The sequence below is a fragment of the Rhamphochromis sp. 'chilingali' genome, assembly GCF_963969265.1.
Source record: "Rhamphochromis sp. 'chilingali' genome assembly, chromosome: 12".
Taxonomy (NCBI): domain Eukaryota; kingdom Metazoa; phylum Chordata; class Actinopteri; order Cichliformes; family Cichlidae; genus Rhamphochromis; species Rhamphochromis sp. 'chilingali'.
In genome coordinates, this window is record NC_137939.1 from 28,824,525 (window position 1) to 28,846,641 (window position 22,117).

The following is a 22,117-nucleotide window of genomic DNA, read 5'->3' on the forward strand; positions in this document are numbered from 1 at the left end:
GACCCAGGATCATGACAGTTACAGGTCTGTGAGAGCCAGAGATTTTCCTTGTTTGAGGTGACCAAATACTTATTTTCCACCCTAATTTACGAATAAATTCTTTACAAATCCTACCATGTGGATTCATGGATTTTTTTTTCCACATTCTGTCTCTCACAGTTGAAGTGTACCTCTGGTGCAAATTACTGACCTCTGTCATCATTTTAAGTGGGGGAACTTGCACAATCAGTGGCTGACTAAATACTTTTTTGCCCCACTGTAGATATTAAATTACTAGTGAATATATAAAGTTGTTTTTTTCCGGTGGTTTGACAAAATTGTCCTGAGTGTCAAACGGTTCAGCTGAGGAAATGCAGACTGCATGCTTGCATCCATGACTTCATTGTACTGACTCACATTTATTTTCACTCTGAAAGTTTTCTGCCCCCAACCATAATTAAAATGCTTTTTTAAACTTATTTCCCTAATCCCAACATTATATTACATTTGTTAAAGAATCTGATTTTCATCCAATAAGGAAGACAGCTATGATGTGACTTTGTAAACAAAATAAAGTTCACACGTAACACACATGATGCAGATATTTACAGTTTTAACCATTTATTCCGAGAATAGTTACATAGTTACAGAAAAACAATGCTTTCTTGGTTCTCTAATGGCTCCTGTCAGCTTTAGTTACAAAAACAGTATTTATGTAACAACATGTCAAAGAAACATTTCTGCACTCACTGGAAATCAGCACTAGAGGAATTCAAGATCTTACAACAGCTTGTGAACGGTGTGGCTCTGTGTGGTGCTCACATTGTGGCAGAACCATTTTGCATAGTAAAGTGTTTTAAAGTGGAATCGTTACGAGTCTCGAGAGAACTAAACGAGCTAACTCGTACAGAAAGTGGCAGCAGGGCAGGTGTGTAAAGCCTTTAGGAATAACAGTTTGGTATCAACCTCGTCTTTAGTGCTTATAGAAAAATGAATGTGACCAAAACTCCTGAGCAGCAGGAGAGATTCAACAACCCAAAAATTTAAAAGGAAGACAGTCTATGTTACGCTAGCCTATTAGCAAAACTCCAAACATTTAAACTCACCACAAATTTAATAACACATTCAAGTTGTGTTAGCATTCACCACAAACGGCTCTCAGAAATGGATCCAAGGAATTAGTATGGGTGCACATCTCAGTATGCTTCACAACGAGTTTATAAGTGTGTAAACATTACAAACATGTTTGTGAGGTCCCACAACAACACTGACTCGCACTGCTTGGCCAGGTTTCAATGTTTCTGCAGGCGAATCCGCCTTCAAACACTGTTCTTATGGAAATACTTTAAGCAATCCAATCTATGTGTTTGTGTATGTAGACTTGTGACTTTCTGTCACCATTTGTTTAATTTATTTCTTACCCACACATCTTCATGTCCATGACCATAACCAATTAAAATTTATGTCTGTTTCACAAACTGCCATTAAAACTATTCTGAGCTGGATCTGTCATTGTTGACTAAAGACAACATATTTATTGCTCTGTTATACAGTATCTATGACAGAAGACCCTGCAGATGTAGATGTTACAATGGGATTCGTTGTCACTAAGCAAAAAAAGAAAAAAAAATATCAGTGAGAGGTTGAATTAAAATAAGTCATTGAGTCTGAGGTAAAAATCTATCCCACTCAAAGTGCGTCTTGTATCACAGACTAAGATAAGGTTGCTACAGAGACAGTAAAGCTAAGAAAGAGGTTTCAGAGTGGAGAGAATGAGGTAGAGGTACATCACAAAACACCTCAAAATCTACTGTATTATACTACCATGTAATACAGCGATGTGAAAGCCAAAGGAGCTCCTCGGGTCTATGCTGGAGTGAAGGCTAGAAGAGCTATCTAACACTGCGCTCTCCTTCTAAAGTTGCTGTGTTGTATTTTGCTCTTTTCCTTCAAGCCCCATGGCTTTATTCATTTTCTGGAGTGACCAGTTTTCACAAATCAAGTCAAAAATCCCAGAAGTTTCCCAGGAGTTACAGGGGCTCCGATCAGCCAACCACAAGCGTCTGTCCAACCACAGCATCACTCGACACTGCAAAGAGTCTAACACACTTCAGTGGCTGGTTTGGGGAATGGTCTCCAGATGCTAATCAGAGGTCCTTCTGCCATAAACAGGTCAGTGCTGCTTAGATATGACCCGATACACATGATTCATGCTGCACCATTCAAAAGAATACAGAACCATCCTCAGTATCTTTTCAACATGGATGACTACACGTTACCACATAGATGCGCTTTTCCATCAGGTGCTCTTTGGATTAATCAGGAACAAACGGCCAATAGGATAGTGTGAACTCCCTGCTGAAGGGTTGTGTGGAGCTGATACAGGCCTGCTACTTTTCCTTTAGAGCACAGAACTGATCATATGCGCACAGTGTTTCTCCAGTGCGACACTGATCACGACCCCGAAACACCTCCGACCTGTCAGGACACTGACAGGAAGAAACTCTGGGGGTGTCCTGTTGTGTCTGGCATTAGCATGTTGGGATGCCTCGGGCCCCGATGGTTTTGAGAGGGCCTCCATGAAACCAGACGTTGGGAACAGTGCTACTCACTGTGCTGTAGAACTGACCTCAATGTAATCAACATTAATCACTTCACCTGTCATTGGTTTAAATCAATGTCTCAGCTTCAGTTTCATGATTGTGCTTCAGTGTTTGGACAGAGGGGGGCACTTTCCCATATGATATTAATGCAGCCTGGAATATTGTGTCAAACCCCACTGAAAGCAGAAGACTCAGTTGCTCAGCTTACATGAGATGAAAGTGGTTCCAGTAAATTTCCTTCTTGGTGTGAACTTTCAAAAGCGACCCACAAAATAGTTTTAGAAATCAAAGTGCACTTGGTGTACATCATTGTTAAGGCACAAGGTTGCACTGGGAGGTGAATGTCAACCGTTTACAGCTACTGCTATCATTAGTACAATGATTGAATACTGGTACAGTAGAGTGCAATGACAAACAGTAACCTGTGCCACAGTCACAGACCTTACACAATTAAGGAAGAACAGGCCTATACTGGGAAGGATGGGAACAAAAGTCCACCACTACAAAACAGACGCACAGTTTCATGCCCAGGTCGCTCTCAGAGAAACTATGTGCTCCATTCGTCCCCAGTCCAAAGCACCACAGTGACTGTGTTGGAACTACGTGGAGTTGGAAGTGCGTCGTTGTGGTTTGACTTGCAGACTGGTCCAGACTGTTTTGGAGTGAGCAGTCTGTGACTCTGTGCTTAAATTATGATTGAAGATTCCTCACAATTCAGCTTGTCAGGGTCCGTTTTTCCACTGGAGTCGATACCTGTGTAGGACACAGATGTAGGGACAAAGAATTAGCAGGTCAGCATAAAGGAGCAAAAGTCATTTCAGAAAGAACAAATCAGTAGCAAAAGTAATAATACTGTCACCATAATGGGTCACTGGACCCAGTGGTTTGAGATGTAATATATTTTGATGTTTATGTTTACGTTCATTAGATTATCTAAGTTCATTTCTGTATTACCAATGTTGTCCTGTTATAGTTCATCGTTTCTTAGATTCCTCGGTGTTTAAGTCTCCCTCACCCTTCATGTGTTTCATGTCTGCATCTCATTACGTTTCCCGTTTTATTTTGAAGAGGTCTGGTGTCCCATGTTCATTGTGTTTAGTTTCACATCCCCTGATCTCCTGTGTGCATTTGGTCTGCGTTTTCATTCATTCGTTGTCAGGTTGTCTGCTGAGTTCTCATCATGTCCACACCTCCGTGTTTTTCCATGCTCAGGTTTTTAATCATATTCAAGGTTTTGTTCTTTGTTGTGTTTAGTTTCTCCCAGCTTAGTTCTAGTTAGTTTCGCCTTAGTGTGCATCTGCCTTTTTGTTTTGTACCTTTCCCCGCCACAAATAGACGGCTTGCCTTTTGTTAAATTATAGTTTCGTTCCAAGTGTCTGCATTTGGGTCCTCTTTCTCCCTCCACACAGTCTGCCAGTGCAAACCGTGACAATTATACTGATTAAGTCATCAGCAGAAATATACAACATCACTTTGTAATCTAAAAAGTACAGCGGAGTGAACTATCACGTGAGTTTAAGTTAAACATCTGCAAACCTATTGAAATCACCAGATCTTCTTTTCCACAATGTACAATAAAGGTCACAAGATTGAAACATTCGCATGTTTATTCGCATGTTTATTCCGTCAGAGGATAGACTTTAAAGTTCTGATGCTGGCCTATAAAGCTCTGAATGGTTTAGGGCCAAAATACATCAGAGACCTCCTGACCCAGTATGAACCTTCCAGATCCCTCAGGTCATCTGGATCCGGTCTTTTATCAGTTCCCAGAGTCAGAACCAGACACGGAGAAGCTGCATTCAGCTTTTATGCTCCTTATATCTGGAACAAACTCCCAGAAAGCCTCAGATCAGCTGAAACACTCAGTTTATTTAAATCCAGGTTGAAGACTCACCTATTCTCAGCTGCATTTGAATAAAGCACCAAATCCACACTTTTAAGCTTAAATTTCAAAACTTACACTAACTACTGATCTTATCTATTTCTGATTTTATCTGTTTTGATTTTATATACTGTTTTGTTTGTTTGTTAAGCTTAAATTTAAAAACTTACATTAACTACTGATTTTATCTGTTTTGATTTTATATACTGTTCTGATTTTATCTGTTTTGATTTTATATACTGTTCTGATTTTATCTGTTTTGATTTTATATACTGTTCTGATTTTTTGTTTGTTTGTTTGTTTGTTTGTTTGTTTGTTTGTTTGTTTAGTGGGTTTAGAGCTCTGGGTAGCTCCCCAGCTGGGTCTAGACTGGGTCTAGAGAGTATTTTAAATTCAGGGAATTTAAAATAGAAAGTAGCTCGTCCACAGAAGGACTGGTAGCTCCCCTTACGAAAACGGTTCAGATCGCGCGAACAGGTGTGAAATGTGTGTGTTTAGTTAGTTTGTTTGCTTGTTTTAATCAATTTTAAATCATGCTTTTTATTTGTTTTTGTTTCTAATGTCTCTGTAAAGCACTTTGAATCACCTTGTTGTTGAATTGTGCTATACAAATAAATTTGCCTTGCCTTGCATGTTTATTCGCATATTTATTCGCACAGCCAGAACAGGTTGGAAAAAAATTAGAAAACACAAACTAGTTTAGTCAAGCCCGCCAGGTAAGACTCGTTTTCTTTTGAGTATAATTCCAATATAATGAATCCACTAGAGGAAAATTATTTGATACTCGTCTGAATTTGTAACTTTGCTTACTTCCAAAGAACAGTCTCTAATTTTATAGTAGTAGAGACAGAATGTCAGCCAGACTATTTGGTTTCTTGGATTACACTCGACAACTTGAAGCATCACCTCCCTCCACAGATTTCCTGGGGGAGGGGGAGGCTAAGCCACTCGATGACATTAATTTTCTTTAACCACACCTTTGTTGCCTTGGTGGTATGTTTTATTATTATTATTATTGTAGGGTCTTTACCTTTCTATATAAAGCGCATTGAGACGACTCCTCCTGGGATTTTGCACTATATAAATACAACTGAACTAATTGATGAGATCAATATCTCAGACATTTCATTGACTTGAAGCTAGAATCTGATTAAAATGTTTCTGAGCAGTGTATTTCTTCCAGTTCTGAATACTCGCACCAACAGATCTTGCTAATTGTCTGTAGCCCATTCCAGCATTGTGCAGGTCTCTTATCCCTAATGTTCATTCCTGATCTCAACGTATGTGTTGAGATCAGGAGTATCTGACTGACAATCTGTAATCTGTGTATTGCATGGGTACACAGCCAATCAGAACTCTGGCTACTTTATAGAGGATCAATTACTGATTTTACTCAATGACGTACAAATCAATCCATAACTTTCAAAATAGATGTTTTCTGGATTTTTGATTGATATTCTGTCCCTCTCTATCAAAATGAAACTATCAATATAGAGACTATTCATTTCTTGACCAAACTTACAAATTCAGCAGCAGATCAACTATTTTCTCTCACTGTAATATGTGGCATGCAAAATGATTTAGATCTCTTCTGAATCAAACCCTATAACAGAGGCGTTTCGTCTGAAGAGCTCTGCAAACTACTATAACGAAAAGAAATGTGCACTGCACAGGGATGCTATAGCAAAGGCACTGAGGTCACTGGGTGCAAAAGTAGAATGGTGCACATTTGTATGTGTCTACCTGCAGTAAAAATGACAGCACTGCCGCACACAGCCATACTTCCTGCTGTTGGATGTGTCCATGTTTGGTTCAGAACTGCTCTAATAATAGCTCACCGGCTGACATGCAACAGCTCAGGCTGGCAGCGCTTTGTTCCTCTTTTCATATGTTGCATAACATCACAGCACACGCTATGGACAAAAGTGGATCAGCTTAGCAGGACGCACACGTCTGACATGAGCAATAAATGTAGTAATACAAAGGGTATAAATGGGGGAAAATAGACAAGTACAAACACACAGTGCTAAGTTTAAGATGTAAGATGCCTAAATTATTTTACTTTGTATAGAGAAAGAAAATATTTCACAAAAACTACGGGAGTAAAAATAGCATAATGGAACACAGAACAATGTGCATCCATAATGCCCGGCACAATGTGCAACACTTTCAGTCGCCATTTATTTTTCAGATGTTAATTTGTCATATTTTAATATACTGTAAACATTTTTTGGTATAAATATGTTTTCATATAATATTTAGCATTTTAAGTGTATTTTTTCTTCTTCGCTGTCTGATTGGAGCATGAGGTGCTGCACAGAGGTTTTCCCTGTGTGTTTAATCCACACTGGAAGTCAAATGAAGGTAGCATCGCTAGTTTTAAACAGCACATTGTGTTACCATTAGAGAAATCAACGCTTTAAGTCTAGTTAGTCGTGTTTTCTCGTCCTGAAACTAGCCGTCGTTAAACTAAAAAGGTTAAAAATGTGAAACTCCACTTTCACTGAATTCAACATGTAATTATTCTGTTTAACGTTCTTTATAAGCAAGTGTAATAAAGAAAACAGGCCAGGTGGAAGCTCAGTATATCCTGGACAGAACTACGGCCTGCTGCCTCCTCTTGTTTTATAACTCAAAGGCAGACTGCCTCATTAAAAAGCAGCAGTGGAGACCAGTATCTTACAGGAAGTGGTAGGACTGCCAGAGGCAGCAAACACACACAGCAACTTTCTACTCTTACTTATCACTCCAAGCAGTTTAGACTACAAGCCAGATTTAACCATACATTCATACACTGCTTTATCCTGCACACCTTATCTAAATCTCATTTATGGCAAATATAGAATATTCAAATTAATGTCGTCATCTATGGGGTGTGGGAAGAAACTGCCGTATCTGGATGAAATCTTGACACAGAATGGCCAACGTTCAAACCAGGAGCTTTCTGCTGTGAGAGTTTTAACCACTGAACCATGATTTGACCACAACAAATATGTTGTTCTCTCATGAGCAGATATTTAGTATGTGAGTGATGCTAATCTGACCTTTAATGCTGCAACCCTGTTAAATGTCAGGACAAATGTTAGGAACTGTGCCACAACACAAAGAATGAGGGGACACAAACAACAGCTATGGATGAAACTGAAAAAGAAGCACATGATTTCCAGTGTGCAATCCCAACATGACAAATCGTAAATGGACTAGTATTTATAGAGCACTCCTCTACTTTAACTGATCACCCAAAGCTTTTTTTCATATGAAGTATTGGGAAAAGAACACTCCAACCTTCTGATTGGCAGATGATCTACTCTACTTCCTCAGCCACCTTACAGCAGGTATTACAGTCATTGTTTGTTATTTTATTGTGAAATATGTGTAGTTCTGTTCCAACAAAGGTTCAAAACCCAAAGATATCAAACCATGTCAAACCCTCTTCCTGTTGGTCAAAATCCTCACTTTCTGCTGATCAAACTGTTTCTATTTATTATTTACAAGTCAAAATGAAGTTAGCCACAGTTGGCAACATTTAACCAAAGAGAAATAAGCAGGAGAACAAAGCATGACAGCGCCACCACAGAGTTGTGAGTCTGTGGTTGATGGCATGCAGACTGTCAGCAGATTAACATCATGTAAAGAGCTTACACACCATTAGATCCAACACAGCTGCTGTGAATGGAGACAGCAGAGTGGAAGAGATGTGGCTCTATGTTATTCACTGTGAGAAAAGGTGGTTTGCTGGGCTGTACAGGAAGGTTGCCTATCGTAAATTATAGACATCCAAGCCTAGAAGCAGGGGTTGGCTTGAGCTTTTAGTCTTTTTGCTTCTGAATACACCACAGAACACGGTGAGGTGCTTCGTTGTGATCACTTGTGTAAGAACTGGTTTTTGCAGTTCTTCCTCAGAGCCCCGAGGACCCAAAGGAAATATTTACAAGCGCTGCAGCCACTCAGCTAGCCTGTTTTTACAACAATGTTACATAAGAACAAACCAGTGTGCTCATCACGCTTTCTCCCAAACTCTCGTAAAGACTGCTTCTCAGCATTTCTCAGCCGCCCTGTAATAGCCCACGCTTTCTGAGCCCGTACATAACATGGCATACTGTGCCTTCAGGCTGCTGTCCACAATCAGCATCCTCTCTGTTTTAGAGTACTAAAAGCCATATGAAGAGTGAAAGCATCAAACGCATTGTCTTTATAGCACATAAGCATTCTTGTGTCCGTGGCAAGGACAACATGCTGAAAAAGCTCATATGAAATCAAAAGAATTCCTGAAAGTAAGGACCGTACGTGTGTGCAGTACAGAAGCTTACACTGCTCTGGACTGGATAGCAGTGACACACGGCTGCACACAAGAAGACAAAATGTTCCTGACCAAAGCTCCCATAAGCCATCAACCAAAAGCAGCACTCTCATCTCATTGTCCAGCAGAGGAGCGGGTGGGGGTGGATTAGGGGATGTCACGCACAACGCACATGGACATCAATGCTGACTCATGTCACTAAATATTCCACCCCGGCCATCCGATGCCACCTTTCAAACTATGTCCTTTATGAAGACAACACAAAAACACATGTATCCATGTTGTATGTTACTGACCACAGCGCAAATGACACGTGGGTGGAAACATTCTTACACACCCGCCTTGTGCATGTTAGTAAATCAGAATCATTCTCTGCATACGCCACATTTCTCTATACAAGGAAACATGCATGCAAAGCGCCTCATATACACAAGCATGTTTTCTCTATACCTAATGTTCACTTGGGGTTCATACCCACAGATGTTTGGCATGCAGGCACTGAACCGCCAGCCTTCCACTTAGCAGGCGAGCTGCTCTACTTCACCTTCAGGGGAAACTGGAGAACGTGATGATCATGTTGTAAGACAGAAGCCTGCACTATAATAATATTTAATAATCTATATTTGTTAAATTGTCCTATAATGATGATTTATAGTATTCTGAAATGTCATACGCCACACAATGCTCAGAATTAGAATGAAAGTAATTAATTGCACATAAAGAAAACCAGATATAAAGGGCTTAAACCTTTGAATTTAGATTCAAAGGGCCACCTACACATTACACTCACAGGAGCAGTCCAGCCATAAAGTTCCTGATGTTCAGTTTTTGTTGTTACTCAGCCCTCTCAACTTGTAAAAGTAAGCGTGCTTGATTTTATCCACCTGTAACAACAGAACTGAAGTACTAAGATGGAGCATTTTTAAAGAGAAGGAAAATGCCATGAATCTCTCCTTGTATCTGACAGCCAACAGACTGTATTCTGGACTGTCAGTGTAATCACAAATGAGAAGACTCACTGCACACATAAGAAAATGCTCATTTGAATCACACAAGGAGTGATTTGCCTATCACACATGACTGAGCTGGTGGCTTGTTAGCCTGGACTTTCCAGTTTCTGGCAGCCTAAGTGAGCCTCCCAGGTATTTACTATAAGGTTGGAGAATATGTAACAGTTTTCCAACCGACAGTCGTCAGTCCAAAAACCGACGATTGGTGATAAATATTTTGATTTTTAACTGACTTTTTGTATCTGTTGTTTGGTCTGTAAGCAGATAAGGTTAGAGTGGAAAAAAGAAGAAAGCTTCTCGTTGTTTCCCTCCGCACCATTGTGGGTTTTTATTTCAATAAAATCTTTTTGTTTATTTCTGAACGTAGGCTGCTGCCGTTCTTTTTTTCTGTTGTGAGTTTAAGTAAACAAACGTTTGGGCGCACTCTTCAGCGCTATCATTTTTCCCATCGACTGCTTCGGTTAGCTTCGACCAACATTATTAGCAAATTTACTCATGGGCAAATAAATAAATCTCTTGTAAAAACCATCAGTGAAACGCTCAGCCTATCATCGATATATCGTCCAATCGCCCAACCTTCATTTACAACCATGTTGTGCGTCAAACACGACGTGGTTGTAACAATATTGTTGTTAAGTTGAGAAAATTTAAGTCGCATCAAGAGCATTTTTTCCTCCTCTATGATCTCCAGTTACCACACTGCTGCATCCAGATGAACTCATTCAGCAAGAAAACGCTGAGCAGTAATTTTACTTTGTGTTTTTTGTTTACTCTCAGTTACTTTCCAAGTCTGTGCTCATCACTCAGTACAAATGACTTGTATACAGGCACATGCAGTTTTCAGTTTTCCAGAGCTCACATTGCAAAGCTCATTTACCTGTACACACGCACGCACACGCGCACACACACACACACACACACACACACACACACACACACACACACACACACACACACACACACACACACACACACACACACACACACACACACACACACACACACACACACACACAAGCTTTTTATTCTTTCTACATCTCATTAATAGAAAATAAGACATCATCGTCGTGCTGACTGGATGAGAGATCATAAGATAGCCACAGATTCAACACATTGTGCTTTTCCTCGTTGGTCTGAAATTGGTGAGTGTGATGGTTTCTCCCTCAGTCAAACATGTCCTGATATCCAGTAAATATGCACAAGCAGCAAAAACTACAGCCTCCCCTTCTCTCTGTGTGCTTACAAACACTAATCCCTCAGGGTTTTCCACTGAACCACAGCCATGCTGTGAGCCGTTCCTGTTGCGTAACATGCTATCCAATCATGACACGAGAGAATGAGGCCAGTCTGCGACAGGAAGCTAACATGCAGTGGCATCTTCAGGTCTGAGAGACCTTACGTCACAGAATGAGGTCTGTGACAGCGAACAGTACTGTGGAGCTGAATGCTTAATCCAGGCAAGTGGAGAGTTCAAGTTCAAACAAACAGGAGAATGATTTAGGTCGCTGAGCATCGCCTGAACAGCCATTTGATGCACTACAAAAGGTTTTCATTCTAAACAATCTCACCAGGACATTTTCATGCACACACTGCCGCAAAAGTAGTTATTCTATCCTGATATTATGAATAAAATAATCCATAATTTTACAATGTTGTCCTGATATATCTACAGTGGGTAGGCTACAATGCTGTCCTGTTTGCAGTGCACGACAGGGCAGGAATATGGATGTTATCCACTTCCAAAACAGGAAAAAACACAGTCTGTTCCTTTTCATGTAAGCTTTCGTATTAAAACAAACAAAGAAGAACAAAGCAGTCAGTGAGACTAAACTACAGTCTCCAACACTTTTGCAGTGCATTGGTAAGGCTTGATGCAGCTGCTCTCTATGCACTGTTCTTCAGTTAATATAAAGGTCACTTGAAGTGTGGAAGTCTGCAGCGAGTAAATGGACTGGTTCTTATATGGCACTACTCTACATGAGTACTCAAAGCTCTTTGTACATCCACTTAGTCACACCCATTCAAACATGCGTTTTTCAATGAGTAAGTGCTTCCTATCTACCATTCACAAATATCTGACATGCGAACTGAAGCAGTCAAACCTTCGCATTAGTAGACGAGCTGCTTGACTTCCTGAGCTACACTGACTCTGCAGAAAGTTGGTGACCTCGGCGTATTATGCACCGTAACATCGCCTGACCCCGCTCTGTGATTTTACGTGGCTTATCACTTTGTGGCTGAGGCACTGGCGTTCCCAGTTGCTTCTACTTTGTAATAATAACAACAATCAGTTGACTGAAATTCTCAAGAGCAAAGACATTTCACAGCTGGATTTGTTGCACAGGTGGTGGCGCAGTGTCACACTAGGATTCACTGAGCTTCTGGGAGCAATTCATTCTTTCACACATGTTTGTAAAAGCAGTCTACAATCCAACGTGCTTGATTTTACACACCTGTGGTGATGGAAGTGACTGGAACACCTGAATTCAGTTATTTGAATGGGTGAGTGAATGAGTGTCTTCCAGTTAAGGTTTAAGCATCTCTCCACACTGCTAACAACAAACACTGTCACAAAGATTCAGCTACTGAGTAGGGATCAGCAGGTTGTAGGATTAGAAAAAAACAAGGCTGATAAGGATTACCAAGCTTAGGAAGCTTGATACTGTTCTGTACCTCTTTGTAGAAATATCTCAGGCCAATTTTCTGATTAATCCAAGTAAAATTGAATTTTAATGTTTAAACTTTTTATCCCTTTTCCAGAAAAACAACTTGCATAAAATTTTGCCTAAACGTTGTAGTCAATACTTAAGGCTAACAAACTTTAGGCTGTCTGGATGGTTACAGCACAACACCAAACACCACGTGCCATGCTGCAGGACCATTAGGCAGCCATTGGCACTACCAAACAATAATCAGGTCTGTCACATTCATTCTGCACATTTCTTCTCTCTGCTCCAGTCACTCGCTTGCCATCTTGTCAAAATTGCAACTTTATAAGCTTCAATAAATGAAGATTACCCACCAGCAAAAGCTCCTTCGTTGGCTCTACTCCTCCCCTCTTCAAAACCACCCCTCAAATCAGGCAAGTCTCCTGAAAAGCTGGCTTATCTTGGTGCTGGGTTCAGAAGTTACATCACTACTCTCATGCTCCAGTCAGTTCCCCTGAAAATTAACAGTCAAGGATTTCTACTTGGATTGGAGCCCCACCACAGTGGGCCCTAAAACGAGAGGCATCAGCTTTCAGCAGCCTGACAACACAGCTTAACGTATCCAACTGTGCTACTGATACCAGGATGCTAGCTGCACCCTTGACCATTCCTCTGCTTCTATATCTAGGTCCAGGATGTAGATTTATCCAACGCAACTGGTCCTGGCCTAAATGAAAAAGTAACTACCTAATGCTGGTTGTGCAAACCTTGGCTACCAGAAGTTCAATCAAGGTTTTTGCGATAAATGTCTTTCACTTTGGAGGAATTTTAGCCAAGTTTTCTTTGCAGAATTTTTTAAATTCAACCACACTGATTTTCTAACATAAACTGCCTGTTTAAGGTCACCCCAAAGCATTTCAATAGGATTTTAATGCTGGACTTTGACTATAATCTATATTTTGAGGGGGTTTATTTTGGGGGGGGGGTGTCACTCTGAGGTAGACTTCAGGTGTCATCGCCCTGCTGCAAAAACTGAGCTTCAGATGGCTGCACATTCTCCTTCAGGATGTTCTGGTAGAGAGCACCATGCTACTACCATGTTTGACTGTTGGTGTTCTTTATTTGAAATGCTATGTACGTTTTTATGTCAGGTTTAATGGGATGAAAACTTTCTAGAAAGTTCAACCTTTGTTTTATTAGTCGACAAAATATTTTCAAATATCTTGTGGCTCATCCAGATGTTTTTTATTAAGAAACATCTGGAAATGTGAGATGAGCCTTTGCATTCTTTTTGGTCTACAGTGGTTTTCAGCTTTGCGATTTTTGCTCAGTCTCTTTGTTATTGTTGAATTATGTTCATTTGTAGACATTAGTTGTTGGCTTATCTTTGTCTAATATTAAAATCTGTTTGATGCCCTGGTGTTTCCCACTGCACACTGATCACAAAGGCACATAACCAAGTATGAAAGAGCTGGGTAAAGTGGTACGAGTTAGGGCTAAAGCAGGGAACATTGTGGGGTTTTTAATCATTTTCAGAATAATCCAAAGTGAGATTTACATATCACCCTCTTCAGAACAACACTGAGCATAAGGTCAGGCCAAGTTTTCACTGATCATAAATAAGCCAGGCTGTGTATCACGAGAGGTTTATTGAACAGTCTCTGTGGTGATAAAAACTGAAGTCAGTGTTTTCCAAAACTGTCAGGTGTGAAAACAAACCACATAAAACACATTTACTGTACAAATGCCAAAGATCCAGAAGGCTTATTCAACGCTTTCTGATTCACTCTCACACTGCCCCCCCTCTCCCTCCCACACACACACACACACACACGCTGTTTGCCCTCAGGCCAGGGTTGTACCCAGTTTGGTTCCCAGTACTGATCACGCAGCAGTCTTCCTGAACCACCCTCTCCTCTCCCCTGAGGACATGGACACGCCTCCTCTCACCTACCATAAACGCTTTTGTATTTGTTCGTTCATTTTAAGCAAGACTTGTTTTGTCAAACACGATCATTTAAAATGAATCCCTCATTTTGAATACGGAGATATTTTTACCTCAGTTAATCCTGCAGTGACGTGCGAAGCTCTGGCAAGACGTCAGCAGAAGTTGGGTGTATGTGAAGTGAAGGGACAGGTCTAGGATGTCACCTGAGGCTTTGGTTCCCATGGATCAAGAGATCAGCAGAGGACAGAGATAACTGCTTTTCTAATTCATTTTCAAACGCGTCATTATAATTAATTATAACTTGGCTCTTGGGTTATAGTTAGTAACAAAAAGCCTGTACCCAAGCCCACTGTGCTTTTCCCCCCAAATTCGTCAATTCGTATTTAATGGCGAGTCAAACAAAATTCCATCACAGATAAAAATGTTGGTGACCCTTATGTTACGTATGACAAACGCAAGCTGTACCAAAGCAATGATATCAACAATACTGACAGGGAAACTTTTCTATATGTATGTGGCACTAGGGCTGGGCGATATGACCCAAAATTCATATCTCGATATTTTTTAGCTGGATGGTGATATAAGATATATATCTCGATATATTTTTTTAAAGCCATAAAGTAAGAACAAAAAGAGAGTTCTTAGTCAAAGCTGTGTCCCAGATGTCACACAGGCACTTTTATTAACATAGAGCAGATGTACATAAAATTTACTCAAAAATAAATTATGAGCATTTATTAAATAATAATGCTCCATAAATAAAAGAAAACAATGTTGTTTTTGTGCATAACAAAAAGCTCACAATTGTGCAGTCAAAATGTAAACTAAAAGACGCTGAGCACAATAACAAAGACAGATTTCACAGCTGCTCTGTTCCCAACTTGTACTGCGTGACTGACAGCCTGGAGTTTGTAATCCGCTTCGCAACCACATCTCTTAACAGGTGCCATTTATGGTCCTTATACACAGTAGGGTAATATTACGTTGAAGCACAGTACGTATCACTCCGCGAGGCTCAGCCGTAATGCTCCGACAATCCATCAAGCGGTGCAGCTCCGTAGCTTACTAAAGTCGTACTAAAACATTTTTTGACAGATTGCTGAGCGCCGTGTTCCACATAAAATCGGTTCGCGGCCATCAAGCACAACCAGAATTCATACATAAGGCGCGCTGTCAACTTTTGAGAAAATGAAAGGATTTTAGTCCGTGCAGCACCTCTGGGCTGCATGGCGTTAGCGTGGTTAGCTCGTTAGCGTGGTTAGCTAGCTAACACGTTGACGCCGTCCAGCCCCACGCACGGGGCGATGCGCAGTAACTCGTTAACGGAGATTTGCCGTGTCCATCTTGTCGCTTCCTGCAGGTGAAGCGATGGGGGAGGAGGGGGAGTTGTGTTCAGTGAAGGAGAGGCGAGGCCGAGTAACGTTGCGTAAAGACGAAAGTGGACGAAAGAGAGGCAAACCTGCAGCTCCACAAGTATAATTATAACGTAACATAGACTATATCAATATAAAGGATATTGTCACATCTTATATCTCGTATAAAAATATATCGATATTTTTTAAAAACTCGATATATCGCCCAGCTCTATGTGGCACAAAAATAGTTTGCCCTCTGCAGACTGCCAAATACATTGTGACAAATAACTAAGTCAAAGACAAAATTATGAATTCATTATTTTATTTTATTTTTAATCAGATGCTGCCTAATTTGTCTTTCGTCCCACAGAAATGGTCCACAATCTACTCGATCAATCTTCTAAGACAGGGGGTCAGCAACCTTTAAGACCCAAAGATCCATTTGGACCCGGGTTCAATGTAAAGAAAACACTGGGAGCCGCAAATACTTTGACATCTAAAATGAAGATAACACTGTATATATTGTTTTTTACCTTTATGCTTTGTGTGAACAACTAAGGTGTGTTGCTTATGAAATCCATGAAGTGCTACAAAGAAAATGACTTTTTTTTATTTATTTAACACATTTTGAACTCTTAAAGAAATATAACAAAAGGAAAGACACCCAGCTGAACTAAAATGATCCATGTCGCAAACAAAAACTGTTGTGAGCCGCCACCCTTATATCGCCTTTGGGCTTTTGGAGCCTTGACCTGACTTTTTAAAAAAAAAAAAAAAGAATAATAGGAAAAAAGCACTATGCTGCTAAAAAATAAAAAATAGATATTTGCAAAATTCTGCCTAAATATGTATTTTACCACGTTAGTGTGTGTAACGGGGTGTGGTCTGCAGGGGAGGCAGACGCACCTGAGCGGCACATTAATGGACATTAAGAAATGGACATTTCTTAACTGAAGGATTGTGTACTGTAGCAACCAAGATATAAGTAAGCTCACCTTCAGTATGAAATGGACTGGCATTTCTGGCCTTATTGACCACTCAGCAATTTAAACTCCCAACCACATGTAATCATCGACTCATAGTTCTTTATTCTATACGATTTAAGCACTTTACCGTCTCTTTCCCACAGCATGTATTAGGTAAGTAAATGTTAACCTCTGCCAGGCCTCTGGTGAACTCTGATTAACAAATTAAGTTTAATTTAACCACATGATAACAACAACAATTAATCTTGGCATTACAGTTCTTCTGTTACAACATTTTTTTGTTAATGTGCTTCCTTTCCTAACAGACAGATGAGGTCATGGTTTATAAAGACATGAATCTTACCTGGGAAGTTGAAAGGTCCCTTCTTTGAGTGGTAAGGGAAATAAGAGGTTATAGGAGGTGCTGTCTGTCAAACAGCACATGTGACTTGGTCCATCCGCACCTCCAGCTGGAGGGCGTCCGGTCGGTCCTGAGGGTTTACTGCAAGCATCTCGTGGAGGAGTTTCTTCTCCTCCTCAGACATGGAGCTTCTGGCCTTCTGAGGAATATGGAGCACCATCTTGGGGTTCTCCAGCAAAGCCTCCCCAACAGGGACAATTTCCGAGCCTTGCCGAACATAAGTACCCAGCAGTTCACGCTTGGACTCTGCATCAATAAAAGTAATCCTTTCGATCATTGCCCAGATGATGATGCCCAGAGCAAAGATGTCAGCCTTGGCTGTGTAGTGACCCTCCCACACCTCAGGAGCCATGTAGAAGTCCGAGCCGCAGGCTGATGACAACCAGAATTTGTTTATGTTGACCGAGCTGTTCTGGATGCTCCCTCTGGCACCTGCTCCTGCTATGGGATGTTCTTCACCGTTTCTGGAGGTCAGACCAGCACAAACCTTACTGAGTCCAAAGTCAGCCACTTTAAGAATAGGAAAACCAGACTTCTGTGAGATAAGAATGTTGTCTGGTTTAAGGTCGCGGTGGACGATACTGTTCCTGTGCAGGAAAGCCACAGCACTGGTCAGCTGGCGCATAAAGTTCCTGTTGGTCTGGGGATCAGGCCGGCGGGACAAAATGTACTGGTTAAGGTCCCCACCGTCACAAAACTCCATAACAAACCAAAGGTAACATGGTTCCTCCGAGTAGCCCAGGATACGTTCTCCTGCAACAACAAAGGGAGCAGATATGAACAGTGGGATGAAGACTGTCAAACACCGAAATGAAGTCAGCTGCTGAGCAGTTAAACCCGGTCGTGCTCCCTGCCGTGACAGTGACCAGCATTGAGAAAAATCCGTCATTGACTCAAACAAGTCACGCCATTTCTTTCTCCAGGAAAGAAAATTTTAAAAGTCAACTGCAAGATTCTGGTAAAAGCTACTGTTATGGTACACTGTGGGACCGTTTAAAGAGGAAGGGAGGGAAAAGTACTGTCACTGGTTTGTGATTGCATGCAACAGATCACAATCTGCTGACACATTTAGCTGCGCCACTCAAAATAAAGCTGTGCTTGAGGTTTCAAACTTCTAATCTTTTAGTTATGGGGACCTATGAGGACTGATGTGTACTGTATGAACATTATTAAAGCCAGATCAAACTGGGTACAGAGGTTTTTGAAAACTACTTTGAACAAAATCTTGTATTTCTAGTTCTTAAAGAATTGTTACAGTATAGACAGATAAGACTTATCAGTTTACATAATGCCCAAATGATCAATATACTGTAGCTGCCATACACCAGTATTAGCTGACATTCTGTACAGGTCCTGGTAAATTACCAAATCATGCTCCTATTGACACTGGGAGTTATTTACTTTCTCATCACTTCAAAGACCATTACCTGTCCACAATGATAACATTGAATTTGCTAGATTTTCACAGGCATTAAGCAAAGGCTGCACTCAGTTATCATGCTTGTGTCATGATCACTGACTGCATTTGAAAAACTTGTTAGGTGGATCACGACAAAAGCTGATGGGCCAAAAAGATACAAATCAAATCCTTCTCAATGTTTCAAATCTACAAGCGTTCTTTGTCATTGCTTGATGGATCCAAGAGATCCCAGCTTAGGATTAATATTTCATATTAATATTTTATTCAGAGAGCCTCAGTGGTGACACTTACATAACAGGCAAGCTGTTAAAAGAAAACAAGACTGTAAACTGGGCCTGTTCAGAACCCAGCTTTTAACATCAGCATTAAGATGTTAGATGATGTTAAATTTCAGTTTGTTGAAGACACATTTAAACATCACTAAATGTATCTCTGGGCTGATGAATGTAAACAAACGATATGATAAATAGGTTAAAATTGCACTGATCATATTAAGTTAAAAATGTAACAACTCTGCCATTGACAGTGCACTGTAATATTGCCATTTAACATGTCACATTTCAGTTAACAAGGGCAGGCTGTAAGTAGTACACTGTGTTCTCTCGTGAGCAGGGCAGCACCGTGTACTTTTCTGTGCCTTCTATAGGTAGTAGTGGAGTGACGTCACGGCAGGCTGCAACGAAGTTGGTTTTAAATGCTCTTTAGTGAATGAAACCTGCACCTTTTAACTTATGTCTACAGCACTTTGGTGAACTCAGCAGCATTCTCTTATTTGTAACGGAGTGTAAAAATTCATTGTGTCAAATAGAATAAATAATAAACCAGGCTCACAATACTGCTAACACTGCCTATCAGTAACTACCAAACTTCAGCGGTATTTAAATATGGCCTTTTGTCGTTTCTCATTCTGCTTAGATCTTGAATGAGACATCTCAGGTGAGACATCGAGGCTTTAACACGGTGCACCGTAAAGTTTGCATTTCTTAGGCCGGTAAAATCACCACGACACAAGCTCCAACAGCAGCTCCTGTACTTTCATTACTGTACTGGTGATACTGCACGGCTAACAGCAGCGTGTGTACCTTTGAGTGAAGTCTCCACGAGCCGCAAATACTGCTTGGATTTCTTGTTTCCGTGGCTCATCTTCTGGGCCAAACCGTTCCTCTGCAGGACACACTCTTCCAGCTGGACTACATTCTGGTGTCGGTTCTCCAAGCTCGTCAAGGCCCAGAATTCGGCTAGCGCCAACTCCACTTTCTCCGGGGCGTCACACTGCAGCCTCTTCACCGCTACCCTGGCCCCTGTTTTCCGAGCTACAGCCTCGTACACCACCCCGTAGCTTCCACGACCGACCTCTCGTAGCAGGCTGTACCGGGGAGCCACGACTAAGTGGGGCTCCAATAGGTCACTGCGGAGGAAACTGATAGGGAAGCAGTCGTAGTCGTCCTCTTCCCCCTGCACGAGCTCTTTACGGTTGTTATCGTCCAGCGCTATGGAGCGCAGGACTTTGCTCATCTCTCGTTTCATCTTTCCGGCCACACTCCGCCTGCAGCCCCGCACAAAGCCGCTTACCTTGCGTCTCTTCCTACCGTCGTTAGAATCCATAACTTCTTTTTTGTTAAAAGTAAGCATGGAGGCTGGACGTCTTTCTTTGTCATTACTCTAACCCTGCACTACGCTACGACGTCCTTACTTCTATCTGCGTGCTTTGATATGTAAAAAGTCTGCGTGTTAACAGTGAACACAATCGTGCCACATCGAAGCTGTAACAACTTCTTTGGCACGATAAACAAAACGTTCCAGCTCGAGAGAACAGAAGGCGTGGCTTAGCGTGCAGCTGCGGCGCGCTGATTGGTGGGGAGAGAAAGTAGCTCGCGGAGATTGAGCCAGCATGCTGGATTTGTTTTTATTTTCAGATGGGACGGTACTCACGCGTGGGGCTGCTTATTGATAAGGCCGTGAGCTTCAATTATTCGCCCTACTCATACAGAGGGACCCTGTGGCAGATCCACGCATGAGTATTCCGTGTTGTGGCAGTACGCTAGTTTATGTTTTATCACGAACTGAGCATAGATCAATAAAGTATTCTGATTCTGATTAGATGAAAAAACCAACACGTTTATCTAGTTTACTATCTGAACGGGGTTATTATGGTTTTGAGATTGAACCCTCAAAAGCCTTGCAGCCATTCTATCAGTGGTAGTGCTCGGTTAGTTCTGAGAAATTAAAGTGTTTGCATGGAAATGCGAAAAAAATCTAAAGTCAGACAATTTAGAATCTCATTCCATATCTATCGCAGTTTGCTCGCTTTTAAGGAAAAAGGAGAAAATTCTTGTTCGATTCCTTGGGCTGAAATACAAAACAGAAGCATGGTTTACATGGCTTTTTAATTAACATGATTTAAAAATTCTTTACTGAAAATAAAGAATTATTGTATTCTTTGAGTTGAGAATAATAACAACTTCATTTTATTATTCCTTTTTTGGTGACTACTCAAAACAACTTTACAATGTCTCAGCAAATACCCTTGTGTCACAGTCTGGCTGGGGCAGACTGTATGTGTTTGCAAAAGAGGATTCAAACGCAGACCAAAAACTGAACGTGGCGTGGATTTAGCAAACAACTAGCCGTTTATTGAGGCTAGCAAAAAAGGTACAAACAAAAGGGCATTGGTGAAACTAAACTGGGAGCTGTACATGGATGAGCAGACAACCTGACAAAGAATGACTGAAAGCACACGGACTAAATACACACAGGAGGATAATGACGGAAGTGGGAACACATGGAGAAACAGCTGACACACATGAACATAACGACATCACAAGGAGAGAGTAAAACTAAAAACATTGAACATAGGAACACAGGACCCCTTCAAAATAAAACAGGAAATATAATGAGACGCAGACATGACAACATAAGACAAACAGACATGAAACACAGGAAGGGCAAGGGAGACTTCACAGGGGTTGAAAACACAAGGGGGAACTAATAAGCAAATGAACATAGGAAACCTAATAAGCTTAAACATACACTATAAACATCAAAAGAACTAAAACTCAAAACACTGGGTCATAAGACCCAGGATCGTGACACCTTGACAACTTTTTTTTTTGCAGTTTTGGAGTCATGTATAACTCTGGATGATTAGGCGGTGAGATAACAATTACATTATTTTACTTGTTCCTAATTCGATATCGTTTATTTGTTCTTATATCGTTTACATATCTGACAGCTGTCTACAGTCTTTCTCCATTTTTGGGTTGATTTTTACACGTTGCATTTTATTTTTTTAAATTGCCTGCTTGTGATGGCCAAACCCACGCTCTAAAAGTCGGTAACTCCTATGTATTTTTTCATTTGAACACAATAACACACTTTAGTTTCCAATAAGTTTATTGTTTGGTTTGGATATATTTGTTCTATTTGTAAGCGTGCACATTTAGTTTACTTTTGTATGCATACCAGTTCATTACTTTGATTTTTGACTTACCTTTGTTTTTCTTTCCTCTTACCTGCCACGATCCCTGGGAGTTGCCAGACAAAACGTGGCGGCCAGGGTTTAAAGCCCTTAAATACGAAGCGAGAT

At 40.8% G+C, this 22,117-nt stretch overlaps 2 protein-coding genes across 7 annotated transcripts in view; both read right to left on the reverse strand.

The window, feature by feature from the left end:
- Positions 1-22,117, reverse strand: part of LOC308406649 (mitochondrial carrier homolog 1-like) — a 241,718-nt gene that overhangs the window by 85,573 nt on the left and 134,028 nt on the right. The window lies entirely within an intron of this gene.
- stk35 (serine/threonine kinase 35) lies at positions 586-20,547 on the reverse strand. The gene is made up of 3 exons (XM_080898473.1): positions 19,614-20,547; positions 17,055-17,864; positions 586-3,335 (listed from the first exon to the last, which is right to left on the reverse strand). Exons 1-2 carry the CDS (start codon positions 20,161-20,163, stop codon positions 17,122-17,124), a joined length of 1,293 nt encoding a protein of 430 aa, XP_080754599.1. The 5' UTR covers positions 20,164-20,547; the 3' UTR covers positions 586-3,335; positions 17,055-17,121.

What these genes read in the sequence shown, in the direction of transcription:
- stk35 (XM_080898473.1), bottom strand. Translation starts at nt 20,163, where the DNA reads ATGCTTACTTTTAACAAAAAAGAAGTTATGGATTCTAACGACGGTAGG. An exon ending in CGTGGAGACTTCACTCAAAG is followed by an intron (nt 17,865 to 19,613) that starts GTACACACGCTG and finishes TTGTTGTTGCAG; the next exon opens with GAGAACGTATCCTGGGCTAC.